Source organism: Peromyscus leucopus, chromosome 1, assembly GCF_004664715.2.
Source record: "Peromyscus leucopus breed LL Stock chromosome 1, UCI_PerLeu_2.1, whole genome shotgun sequence".
In the NCBI taxonomy this organism is placed as follows: Eukaryota; Metazoa; Chordata; class Mammalia; order Rodentia; family Cricetidae; genus Peromyscus; species Peromyscus leucopus.
Window position 1 is genome coordinate 175,472,861 of NC_051063.1, and position 13,820 is coordinate 175,486,680.

Below are 13,820 nucleotides of genomic sequence, written 5' to 3' on the forward strand. Positions count from 1 at the left end.
AGGCATGAGATGAGTGATTGTTCTCTGGGGGCATGGGGATTCTTATCAGCCTTGTTGCTCAATGTGCTGCTTGGAGGTGAAACATAAAGAGAGAACAGTTGAGAGGCATGTGAGACAGCACTGGGAGTGGAAGGGACAGAGCAGTGTCTTGGACACAGATCCAGCAACCAACAGCCCATTGGGTTTTGGGAAGTTCTCCTACCTGGAAGGACACTCAGCTCAGAGGAAGGAAGGACATCAGGGGCTGGAACTGTGTTGGAACTGAAGCTCTTCTCCTCAGAGGGAGGACGGCACAGTGAGAAGAGAGATGGAGGTGTCCTCTATGATTCCCTGCAAGGGCTGGACCTCCTGGCAGGGTCTCCTGCTCACAGGTAAAAGTACCCATTTTCTTTCTGTTGGGGTAGAGGTGGACTCAGAAGCAGGCTGGAGTCTCCTAAAGGGGACAGGAACCTGAGAGGAGACTCGAGGTTTCTGTTTGCAGTCACGGGGCAGAAGGTACAGTGATGGATAGAGGCTCAGCATCCTGAAGCTCTCAGTGGTCAGGAGGTGATAAGAGGAGGAGAGAAGCCCCAACCACTCTCTATTCAAAGTGAGTCCCATTGACTGCCTTGTTCTGAAGCCTGATGTCCCCAGTCATGGCAGGGTGACTCCAAATATAAATCAATAGGGATGGGCCAGGGAGATGGCTCAGTGTGTGGAGACTTGACAACCTATATTCAGTCCTCAGCTCCCACAGGGTAGATGGAGAGAACAGACTCCTGCAGGTTCTTCTCTGTCCTCTACATAGGGGCTCTGGCATGGATCTGCACACATGCACACTGAGACATGTGCCTTCAGAAATATATACACAGTATATAAATACATCTAAAAAATTAAACCAAACTTGATTATAATTAATGCCATTCACTCCAAACCATGACCTTTGTAGATAATACCATGGAGACACCCTTACTTCCTACCTTCCTGTGTTCCTTCTTTCACTCCTTTCTGTAATGGTGCCTGAATCTTTTTCAGGAAATGAATCTTCCTGAAGGTCACACTAATCTCTGTTCCCAGAAGCCATGGTTCTATCAGACTGTAAGTCAGTGTATGGAGAAGCTGATGTCAGGAGTTGACACACAAAGAGAACAGAGCAAAAAGTCAGAACAAGAGGACCCTCTAGAGGAGGAAGTCAGAGTGGCTTCCTCACACCAAATACTCTTTATGTGAGGAGGGATATGGGGACACTTATAGGGAGAGCAGAAAGACAAGTGAGGAAATTATTTCATAGTGAGAAAAAGACTCCATAAGAGACTCAGAGGGATTGGAGGTCATGTTGTACACCTCCATCAAGGAGTGTGCTCACAGCCCTACTCATACACCTAAGCTGAGTCATGATCACATTCGCTCAATATTGATGTTTCTCTCTCTTTCCTTCTAGCCTCCCTTTTAATCTGCTGTCATTTAGCCACCACTGCTAAAGTCACCATTGAATCAGTGCCACTCAATGTGTTCGAAGGAGACAATGTCCTTCTACATGTCCACAATCTGCCAGAGAATCTTCTAGCCTTTGCTTGGTTCAAAAGGCTGACAAAAACGAAACACAGAATTGCACTCTATGCACTGAACATCAATTTATTTGTGCCAGGGCCTGTACACGTTGGTAGAGAGACAGTGTACCGCAACGGATCCCTGTGGATTCAGAATGTCACCCATAAGGACACAGGATTCTACACCCTAGAGACCATAAATAGACATGGACGAACTGTATCAGTAACAACCATGTACCTCCATGTGTACAGTAAGTGATCTTTGTTTTGTTTTGTTTTGTTTTTCAAGACAGGGTTTCTCTGTGTGACTTTTGAGCCTGTCCTGGAACTCACTCTGTAGCCCAGGCTGGCCTTGAACTCACAGAGATCCGCCTGGATCTGAATCCAGAGTGCTGGGATTAAAGGTGTGCACCACCACCACCACCACCACCACCACCACCACCACCACCCTGCACAGTAAGTGATTCTTATTGAACTCTAGGTACTGGGTGGGGCTATTCTAGTGGACACACTCGGAATCTTCAGCCTTGGCCTGTGCCTATCTTCCCTCTGCATGTTTCCCCATGTTGGGGTTTGAGTGCAAGACATGCAAGGTGGAGAATGACTGCAGTAGATCTGAGTCCTTGCAGACAAGTGGAAGCAAGGACCTCTGTGTGTACAGTGATTTTCTTTCTTTTCTTTTTTTTTTTTAATTTTTTGAGACAGGCTTTCTCTGTGTAGTTTTGGTGCCTGTCCTGGATCTTGCTCTCGAGACCAGGCTGGCCTTGAACTCACAGAGATCTGCCTGGATCTGAATCCAGAGTGCTGGGATTAAAGGCTTGTGCCACCACTGCTCAGGCAGAGAAACATTTTTCAAAGGTTGTATTTTGACTTCCTTATGGTCAGGAACAGAGTTTCCTACTAGTCAAAGTCTTGTGCTCTCTGGAACCAGCTAGTGCACTGTCTGGAAAGCCACAGTTAGGCTAGATCCCCTGGACATCTCCAGAGACTCAGCAGGGACAGCGTATCTTGACAGGTACCTAGGCCATTAACTGTCCTGATGGACTTATGAGACTTCATGGGAAGGTCAGCGTCACAAAGAAGAGGGACTGAGGACACAGGTGCTCTTGACAAGTTCTTGTCCTCTGGGGTCCACCTCAGGGAATTCTCTCCTGCAGGGAAATGGCTACAGGCTCTACTGAGATGAACAGCTCCCCAGATGTGAGCTGCAGTTCCCCCCAGTGATCAACAGGGGGAGCATCAGGACACACAATCAACACTCGGGGAAAACATTTACCTAACTAGGAACTTGTTTCTTGACTTTTACTCCTGTTCTACAGACCTGGAGGTCAGTGTCACAGCGTTCCCAGACCTTCTGGCTCCTTTTTGTGTCTGATACCCTGCCAGGGGTTCATGTTCAGTTCCCCCTTTATTCATTTCCTTTGGGAAAGGTAGGTTATTCCATGGGATTCACCTAGACAGAGGCCCAAGGCATCCAAGAGGCCAGGGAGCACATGGGCAGATTCACCACACAGTTCAGTCAGCAAAGGAAGTAGGACCATCATCATAAAATCCTTCATGAGGTGGTGAAGCCCAGAGCTCTCTTTATAGGATTTATGTCACCCCCTCCCACACAACCAGAATGTGAGGCTCCTGACACATCTGCTCTCAGGCCTTTGTCCTGGGTCAGCATCCTGACTGAGGACTGCTGTGATAATGAATCTATCCTCTTCTCCATGCATCACTCAAATAGTTTTTTGAAGCTTTACACACATCTCCATCACTTTCTTGCTTAGGTCAAGTTCCATCTTTCCAGAGCATTGAGAACATAGGGTAAACTGGGGGCCCAGCTGGATTTCTTTGTCACACAGGGAGTACAGAGGCCCTCTCTTGATTCTGATAGACCCAGGGCCAGGACACAGCCGAAGACAGCACCAGGGTGAGCTGCTATTCTCTCAGGGCACAGAGATGCTCACTAGCCCTTTTGATCACTGTGTGGTGTGCAGGAATGAACCATTAAGAAAGAGGTGGATAGAGACAGGACTAAGAATGGAGGGGCAGAGCATGGTTTTGAACAGAAACCCCCTCACGGCCCATGGGACTCTGGGAGGTGCTCCTTCCTGAAAGGAGGCTCAGCTAGAAGGGGAAAGGACCAGAAATCTTGGCGACTGTGCTGAAGCAGAGGTGACTCAGGAGGAGAACAGATAAGCCCATTGAGACAGTGGAGGTACCCCTGTCCCCCTCTGCAACATGTCAGACGCTCAGGAGCCCCGGCTCGCAGGGGAGGAGATCCTGAGTTGACGGTTTGTGAGAGGAGAGGGCTCACCTACTCTCTGGAGTCTCCTAAGGGGGAAAAGAAGCTGAGATGAGTCTCGGGGTCTGTAGGTGAGAAGACACAGGTCCAGACAGAGGTTCAGTTGCAGGAAGCTCTCAGTGAACAAGAAACAGATACCAAAGAAAGTAAATGAATACCCAAATTTATTTACTATGACCACAATATTCTGAAGACTGATGTTCTTAGCTGTGACTTGTTATATAAAAAAATCAAGCTGGTGTTGATCAGTGATATGACTGAGGGAATATAGGCATTTGCTTCATTGTCTCTCACCCTGAGAAGCAATGAACACAACTGTCCTCTCAACTCCACATAGGTGCCTGTCCCACATTCACCCACACACCCTGAGATAAGCTCTTGCACACTATCTCACACACAAATACAAGTGAGTGTAAAAAAAATTATAGCAAATGGAAAAATTAAACTCTGTACCCCCAGACCTATGAATTTCTTAAATAATTCCCTAGGCATACAGGGTCCTGGGACATCATTCATTCATTTTCCACAGGTATTTGAGATTTTATGGGTGGCACTTCTTTCAAAAGATAAGAAAATCTCAGTTCTCATAAAACCCCATTGCTTATTGACTGGCAGACAGGCCAGTAAAGAAACTAGAAGGTGAAGTCAGCTATTGACTGGAACCACAAGAGAAATAGAAAGTGGCAGGAAGGGTCAGAGAGTGAAGACACAGGGTCTGTAGGGAAGAAGTTGGTTAGGCAGACATCAGGCCAACAGCACTCCACTGTAAATGTGAGCAGGGATCTGATGGCAGTGAGCTGGAGAAATGTTGACACCTGAGGAAATAGTGCCATATGGTGGGAATGACAAGTCAGGGACTCTGGGAATACAGAGGTCACCTGCTGACCTCCAGCAAGTAGGACAGGGAGACAACCACCCATGCACCTAGGCTGAACAATGGACACACCTTCTCAGGGCCCCTTTTTGGCCAAATACAAAGGTATTAATATTGTTGGATCTCTCTCTTTCCTTCTAGACAACTTATTCACCCATGGGTGCCCTCACACCTCTGCCCGGCTCACTATCGAATCAGTTCCACCCAGGGTTGCAGAAGGGTCAAGCGTTCTTCTACTTGTTCACAATCTCCCAGAGAATCTTCGAGTCCTTTTCTGGTACAAAGGTGTGATTTATTTCAAGAAATTGGAAGTTGCCAGACACATAGCAGAGAAGAATTCAAGTATGCTGGGCCCTGCACACAGTGGTAGAGAGACAGTGTACAGCAATGGATCCCTGCTTCTCCACAATGTCACATGTGAAGACATGGGATTCTACACCCTACGGACTATGAGTAGAGGTGTGAAAATAGAATCAGCACATGTGCAACTCCAGGTGGACCGTAAGTGATTCTCTGTGGTCATTCTCTGTGTCAGGTGGGGATGAGACACACAGGATTGTCATGCCTGGCCTGTGACAACCTCCCCTCTGCAATGTGTCCCCATGTAGGGGTTTGAGCACTTAGTGCAGGAAACACATGGTGGAGACTAATGACCATAGATCAGGCTCCATTGTCTGGATCCCCTTTGTATTAAGGAAGAACTTGATAGAAAGTAACTCAGCCCAGATGTCAGAGTCAGCTCAGTCTCCTGAGGCTCTAGTCATACATGTGAGGAAACCATAGCAACCTCACAGAGATGTGAGTACCAGGAAGTCCTGGTCCCTGTCATCTCCTACTCAACTACATGTGAACCTGGGGAGCATTTATCTGGTATGGTATGTTACTTCCTCTCAGAGTTGACAGGGAATGATGGTTTTTTGCAGTGCATGTCAAACTGTGGCATTTAGTAGCTCTGAACAGGAAAGTTTCTTAAATAAAAGCCAGGAATGGAAGCAGAGAGAATGGAGGAGTGCTGCTCACTGGCATGCTCCTCATGGCTTTTTGAGCCTGCTGTCTTATGTCATCTAGGATCACTAGCCCAGAAATGGAAATGGTCTCATTGGGTTGGACCTTCCAGCATCAATCAACAATAAAAAAAAAATCCTACTGATTTTCCAACAGGCCAGTCTGTTGTTGGCACTTTTATTTGAGGCTCCCGCTATCTAATTGACTCTAGCTTGTGTCGAGTTGACATAAAGCCAGCCAGTCTAATCCTGAGCCTTTTCCATTACCTGATTCTGCCAAGAAGACCATAGTGCTCCTGCCTACATCCAGTCCTAGTCCTGGAGGCTTCAGGGCAGAGCAGCAAGGACATCTAGAAGGTGAAGTCAGAGGTTGACTGAAGCCTCAAAGGAAACTGGGAAAAAAGTCAGAAAGTAAAGATCCAGGGTGTATAGAGGAAAAGGTCAGAGGAGACATCATCTCAAACCTCAGTGTGCATGAATGTGCACAATGTCTGACTGAGGGCAGTGAGGGGCAGCCATGTAAATACCTGAGGGGAGAGTTCCATGGAGAGAAATGACATATTTAGGGTACAGAGGGACTGGAAGTCATGTTGCTGACCTCCCACAAAAGTGGGATAGACACACCCACAACTGCATCTCTAGGCTGAGTGATGAACCCATCTACTCAGGACAGAGGTCGCCTTCTTTCCAGCAAGCATGATGATCCCAAAGGATGGCTTTTTCTCTTTTTCCTTCCAGCTTCCTCTTGTACTTGCTGCAACCCTCTCCCTTCTGCCCCACTCACCATAGAACCAGTGCCACGGAATGCTATCGAAGGGGAAAGCGTTCTTCTCCAAGTCCATAATCTGCCAGAAGATGTGCAAGCCTTTTCCTGGTACAAAGGAGTGTATATCAGTCCTGTCTTTAAAATCGCAGAACACAGCAGAACCAGAAATTCCATCACCCAGGGGCTTGAACACAGTGGAAGAGAGACAGTGTACACCAACGGATCCCTGCTGCTCCAAGATGTCACTGAGAAAGACTCAGGCTATTACACACTTCAAATTTTAAACAGAGTTTCGGGAAGTGTGACGACACACGTGCAATTCCATGTGAACAGTAAGTGACTCTCTATGGCCTGCAGCTGCTGGGTACAGCTTATCCTACTTCATACACTGAACTGTCAGAACTGGGCTTTTCCCGCTCTCTCTCCACCACTGCATTGTGTCCCCAATCTTGTCTGTAGGCCCTTATTGCAGGACACATATAGGGTAGATAAACAGGAATAGATAGACCAGAACCTCTCACCTGTCTTTATCTGCAGAGAGGATGTCCTGTGCTGGGTAAACTGAGTCCCAGAAATTCAGCTAAAGGCCAGATACATGGGTCTCTTACCATACAGACATCCCTGAGAATGATACTGTGGGAATCAGGCAGGTCCTAGATGAGGAAGCCATGGGATCCTCATAGTGAGCACCAGGAAGCCCTGGCTGCAAATCTCTGTTCTGGCTAGACTCCAGAGGACACTGGGGAGCTTTTTGTCACTTCTCCATTTTGACTTCCTGTTAGAACTGCCAGGGAACAAGGCTTTATTGGTATGTGGAAGCAGCCAGTGTACTTCCTTGTAAGTCACAGTTGGGCTAGGCTACCTGCACATCTCCAGAGACTCAGCAGTGAGAGAATAGCTGGTCAAGAGTCTATGCCATTAACTAACTGTCCTGATGGACTATGTGACCTCACAGGAAGCTCAGAGTCCCCAGAAGAGGAACAGAGAACACATGTCCTCCTTGGACTTTCTTGTCTTCTGGGGTTCCTACTGGAGACTTTCTCCCTTGTAGGCAAACAGTGACAGAGTTGCTGAACTGGACAGCACCCAGACTTAAGCAGGTCCCTTAGTAACCACTAGACAACAGTAGAAGTCCACACAACAGCCTGAAATGTGTTTCTGGGAGATATGAGCTTAACTTGTAGCCTGGTTTCCACCTGAGTGTCTACACACCTGGAGCCACTGACCGCATTCTCAGACCTACTGCCTGCTTCCTGTGTTACTAAGCACACTACTCTACCAGAGGATCCTGTGTTACCACCCCATCCTTCTGGCACCCCACCCTCAATGGCTAATACACCTACATAGGACAGATGCATCCCAGGAAGGACATAGAGAGACCATATGCACAGCTGACCATCACAGGTATTTGGAAGGTCCCTCTGAAACTCTCCCTAGGATGATGGAGCAACAGACTCCAGGACTCAGGTCACCTCCTGCTTCACACCCATATGAATGTCCTTACACAATCCCTCTGGACTTCATGACAGTGCACCCTCAATGGTGACTCCAGTGAGAATGAGTCTGTCCCCTGTTCCAGGCCTCACTCAGCTGGTCCCTTTCCATCCTTTCCATGGATGTCCTTCATAGACATCCATGTCACCTTCCCATGGGGAGCCAATTTCACCTTCTCAGAGCATTGAAAACACAGGGCAGACTAGGTGCTCATTTAGGATTCTGTGTTACAGAGGACATGCTGGGAGAACACAGCAGAAGACAGCCCTGGGGTGAGTTGTCCTAAGGCACAGATATGATCACCAGCCTTGTGCTCACTGTGTGGTCTGGAGGACTGAAACTCACACACAGAGAAGACACAGGCAGGACCATCAAGTTGTCCCTTGATTTCAGTGTAGGTGTTGTGACTTGTACCCATGCACACTCATAAGATGGCATACACCTGCACAAACACCCACACCCATAACCATCCATGCCCACTCCCCACACATGCATAGCAATGTACGCTAGAGATTTAACTAGTTTTCAGTAGCTCCAAATAGGAGAATTTTATAAACACCTGGATATTCAAGGTCCTGGGACATTCGTTATTTTATCCTCCCACATATATCTGAGCCTTTCCAGGCACTGGACTTTCCAGAAAGATCAAACTAGTTTTTCCTAACAAAGCCTCATCTCTAGTGGATTAAAATATAGACCAGGAGGTCCATCTTTAAGTGAAGTCAGGGGTTGACTGCATCCAGAGAGGGAAAAGATCAAAGGGGTCAGAAGGTGAAGACTCAGTCTGTAGAGGAAGAAGTGGGAGAAGGCACTCCCATCACACACATATTCTGTGTGTGAGCAGGCATGTGAGGACAGTGAGCATGAAGACATCTGGGGAGAGATTTTACACAGAGGGTATGACTCATTCAGATGCACTGAGGTCATGGAGGTCATTTTCTTATTCATCTGAGTTGGGCAGACACTGTTAACTACCTCAGTGACTGATGCACCTAAGCTTCTCAGTATGCAGGGCTCTACCTTTTTACCAAAGACAATATATGTCTCCATATTTGTGAATTTGTCTCTCTTCCCTTCTACCCTTTCTTTTAGTCTGTAGATACCCACTCACCACTGCCCAGCTTACTATACAGTCAGTGAAGAAGCACTGGCTCCAGACTTCTGTCATAGACTCAACTTTAGTTGACACTAGAGAGCATCTCTTCAAGGCTAGAACTTGACTTCCTGTCAGAGCTGAGAGGGAACAAGGCTTTACTGACTGTCCAAGTCCTATAGAGTGTGGAGCCAGCTGTGCACTGCTGTGACAGCTGCAGTTCATAGGTCACCTGGCATCTCCTTCTCCTGAGTCTCAGTGGACAGGAACCAGGACATAAACCAACTCTTCTGATGGTCTTAGGAGACTTCAGAGGAATGTCAGGTCCTCAGGAGAAGGCACAGAAGGGACGTTTCTCCAGGCAGCTCCCTGTCCTAAGAGGTTGAGTTTAAAAAATTCTCTTCTGGGGCTGGAGAGATGGCTCAGAGGTTAAGAGCACTGACTGCTCTTCCAGAGGTCCTGAGTTCAATTCCCAGCAACCACATGGTGGCTCACAACCATCTGCAATGAGATCTGGTGCCCTCTTCTGGTGTGTAGGAATACATACAGACAGAATATTGTATACATAATAAATAAATAAATAAATAAATAAATAAATAAATAAATAAATAAATAAATCTTTAAAAAAATTCTCTTCCATTGGCAAAGAATAACAGATACTGCTGATATGAGCAGCTCACCCAGATCCCAAGGTCAGGCCATTGTTCACACCTAACCTTAACTCATACACATGGCAATGATCATGCACTGTGTGTCATATTATAGTGAAATTGAGGCACAGGTAACAGTGCTTGAATCAGGATCACACAGGCCATGGGGAACAGATCCAAAGCAGAAGATATGATTATAGTCACACTTCTAACTTACCTACCATGGAGGCTTGATTAAGTGTAATCTATAGGGGGACTGGTTGAGATCTCTGAAGGACTAATGTCATTGTGTCCACTCCTCTGTTTCTTTACAGAGCCTGTGACAATGCCCTTGCTGGGAGTCTCTGATACCACAGTCACAGTACAGAGCTCTGTGCTCTTCAGTTGCCTCTCATCTGATATTGGAATCTCCATCCATTGGATCTTCAATAATCAGAGTCTGCAGCTCACAGAGAGGATGTCCCTGTCCCCCATGAATTGTGGACTCAGAATAGATCCTGTCAGGAGCGAGGATGCTGGAGAGTATAAGTGTGAGGTCTTCAACCCTGTCAGTTCGAAGACCAGTCTCCCTGTCAGCCTGGTCGTGATGCATGAGTAACTTCTCCTCTCATCCTATAACAGAGTGAGGGCATTTCTTTATCAAAGGGGTATAAAATGGAGAAAAGTAATGTGGTAAAAACTTTCAGTTACCACTCAGGTACAACCATATGGTGACTCAAGCCTGTAATCCTGGGATAAATGTATGCACAAAGAAGGGCCAGCATTCATAATGAGACTTAGTCTCCAAAGGAAAATAAGGACATCAATATAGTAATCAATACTGTGAAGGGCTTAAGAGCTTAGTTGTGGATTAAATATATAATCTATCCTCAGAATGTGTGGGATTTATTTCAGGAACTGCCCAAACTTTTGTATTCTGTAAATCACCTGTTAAATGGTGCACTGTTTGCATAAAGATTACCATCCTCTCATATGTTCCAATAGTTTTACCTAAAATCAAGGCCTCTCTAGACAACAGTCATCCATGTGAAGGAAGGAAGAGTGACAGAAGAGTCTGTCCATGTTTCTTTGGGGACATAACTGGTTCCTAAATATTTATTTTATTTTATTTTTTTATTAAGAGATTTTCTATTTATTTTACATACCAACCACAGATTCCCCTGTCCTTCCTCTTCCCACCACCCAGCTTTTCCCCACAAGCCATCCTCCATTCTCACCTCCTCCAAGGCATGGTCTCCCATGGGGGATCAGCAGAGCCTGGTACATTCAATTGAGGCAGGTCTAAGCCCCTCGTCTCTGCACCAAGACTGAGCAAAGTGTCTCACCATAGGCACTAGGTCTCAAAAAGGCAGCTCATGCACTAGGAACAGGTTCTAATCCCACTGCCTGGATGCCCCCTAAACAGTTTAAGCTAAACAACTGTCTGACTTGTCCAGATGTCCTAGTATAGTACCATGAGGGCTTCTCAGCTATTGGTTCGCAGTTCATGTGTCTCCACTAGTTTGCCTAGTTGTCTCTGTATTTTTTCCAATCATAGTCTCGGTATCCCTTGCTCATAGAATCCCTCCTCTCTCTCATCGATTGGGCTCTTGGAGATCCACTTGGGACCTGGCCAAGGATCTCTGCATTTGTTTCCATCAATCACTGGATGAGATTTCTACAATGACAGTTAAGGTATTAGGCCATCCAATCACCAGAGGAGGCCAGCTTAAGTACCCTCTCCACTATTGCCAGTAGTCTATGGTGGGGTCATCCTTGTGGATTCCTGGGAAACTCCCTAGAACTCATCTTCTTCCTATTCCCATGGTGTCTTCATTTATCATGGTACCTCTTTCCTTGCTCTCCTACTCTGTTCCTGCTCCAGCTCGAACCTCCTGCACCCCTAAGCTCTCATCCCCCATCCCTTGCCCTCTATTACTCCACCCCACCCCCATTTGCTCATGTAGATCTCATCCTTTTCTCCATTGCTGGGCGATCCATGCATCCTTCTTAGGGTCCTCCTTACTAGCTAGCCTTTCTGGAACTGTGGGTTCCAATCTGGTTATCTTTTGCTTTATATCTAGTATCCATTTATGAGTGAGTACATACCATGTTTGTTTTTCTGAGTCTGGGTTACCTCACTCAGGATGATTTTTTCTAGATCCATCCATTTGCCTGCAGACCTCATGGTGTAATTTTTTTCTCTGCTGAGTACTACTCCATTGTGTATATGTACCACATTTTCTTTGTCCATTCTTCAGTTGAGGGGCATCTAGGTTGTTTCCAGGTTCTGGCTATTACAAATAATGCTGCTATGAACATAGTTGAGCATGTGTCCTTGTGGTATGATTGAGCATTCCTTGTGTATATGCACAAGTGTGGTATAGCTGGGTCTTGAGGTAGATTGACTCCCAATTTTCTGAGAAACCTCCATACTGATTTCCAAAGTGGCTGTACAAGTTTGCATTCCCACCAACAGTGGAGGAATGTTCCCCTTCCTCCACATCATCTCGAAAATAAGCTGTCTTCATTGTTTTTGTTCTTAGCCATTCTGACAGTTGTAAGATGGTATCTCATAGTCCTTGTGATTTGCATTCCCCTGATGACTAAGGATGTTGAGCAATTCCTTAAATGTCTTTCAGCCATTTGAGATTCTTCCATTGAGAAATTCTTTGTCAAAAATTAGGTGTTCATACCTGTGCGGATTAATGTCAGGGTCTTCAATTTGATTCCATTGGTCCACATGTTGGTTTTTTATGCCAATACCAAGCTGTTTTTATTACTATAGCTCTATAGTACTGCTTGAAGTCAGGGATCATGATGCCTCCAGAGGTTGCTTTGTTGTACAGGATTCTTTTAGCTATCCTGGATTTTTGTGTTTGATCCTGAGAGTGGCATGTACAATGTGATCATGCACAGGGTCCTTTTTCCTGGTTATATATATTTCATAGTCAATTGATTGGCCACCATTCATTTCTATGTCTTGCCTACTTGTTCTGTCTAGGACTCCTAAGGAAATACAGAACAGATTTGGCCACAGCAGCATCCTGGTATTGATCCTGGTGTTTGAGTGAAAGTTGTCAGTGTCCCCACCTAATACTGAGTCTACTGTGGGTTTCCACATGGCCCCTCCTGCATGGCCTACCCTCTATACCTAGTTTGGCTAGTTTCATCATTAAAACTCTGCACTTTGTCACATGTCTTTATTGATTCAGGTATGTGTTATACATGGAATCAGTTTTGTGTCTCTTCAGGCTTCCATCTCATTAGGTTATGGGCTTCCAGGAATTTGTCTGCTTCATCTAGCTCACTCAACTGTTTGCACATAGCTTTTGAATACTAATGGAATTCTTAATATTCTGAAAAATAGACAGTAAGGTCTCAAATTTCACCTCTAGTATTAGTGTTATTAATCTTTCTGTTGGTTTCATTTTTTTTTGTGTGTGTGTGAGACAAGGTTTCTGTTTAGGTCTTGCTTTCTTAGATCTGGCTCTGTAGACTGGGCTGTCCTTAAACTCAGAGATCCACCTCCTTATGCCTCCTAAGTGCTGGAATTAAAGGTATGTGTGACCACCACATAGCCAATAATGTTAGTCTTTAAAAAAACAAAGTTAATGTAATTAAAGGTCATCAATACCATTAAAAACTTAGAAGAATAATCTTTTAATTCTTTAATTTTCTCTACTGTTATTCTTTATTTGTTTCATTATTTTTACCAATGGGAACTTAGAGAGAGACAATGGAGGAACAATGCCTCCTGGCTTGTTCTCCATCATTCCCTCAGTTATCTTTTCCTTGTAAATCCCAGTATGACCTGCCTAGGAATGTTACAATCCACAGTGGGAGGTGCCCTCACACATCTATCAATAATTAAATTAATGCTGTATAGATGTACCTACAATGCATGCTGATGGAGGAAATTCCTTGAGGTTCCTCAGATATCTCTAGATTGTCAGGTGACACACACTAACCAGCACACCTGTTATACAACCTCAGCCATGAGGTCATTTTTCGCAATTTTTTGCTTCTAGTTTGTTGAGGTTGGATAGTCAGTTTCTACTTGAACTTCAAGACAGCTGTCTATACAGTTAATGTGTCTAAGAGAAGGGGTGTTAACACCTAAGTTCAAAGGTAGTTC

At 45.5% G+C, this 13,820-nt stretch overlaps 1 protein-coding gene across 1 annotated transcript; it reads left to right on the plus strand.

Annotated features, from left to right (window-relative positions):
- The first annotated feature begins 298 nt into the window (after window positions 1-298).
- LOC114686423 (pregnancy-specific glycoprotein 22-like) lies at window positions 299-10,619 on the plus strand. The gene is made up of 5 exons (XM_028861101.2): window positions 299-371; window positions 1,421-1,780; window positions 4,838-5,197; window positions 6,439-6,798; window positions 10,018-10,619. The coding sequence occupies exons 1-5, from the start codon at window positions 308-310 to the stop codon at window positions 10,299-10,301; spliced, it is 1,428 nt and encodes a 475-aa protein (XP_028716934.1). The 5' UTR covers window positions 299-307; the 3' UTR covers window positions 10,302-10,619.
- Window positions 10,620-13,820: the final 3,201 nt, after the last annotated feature.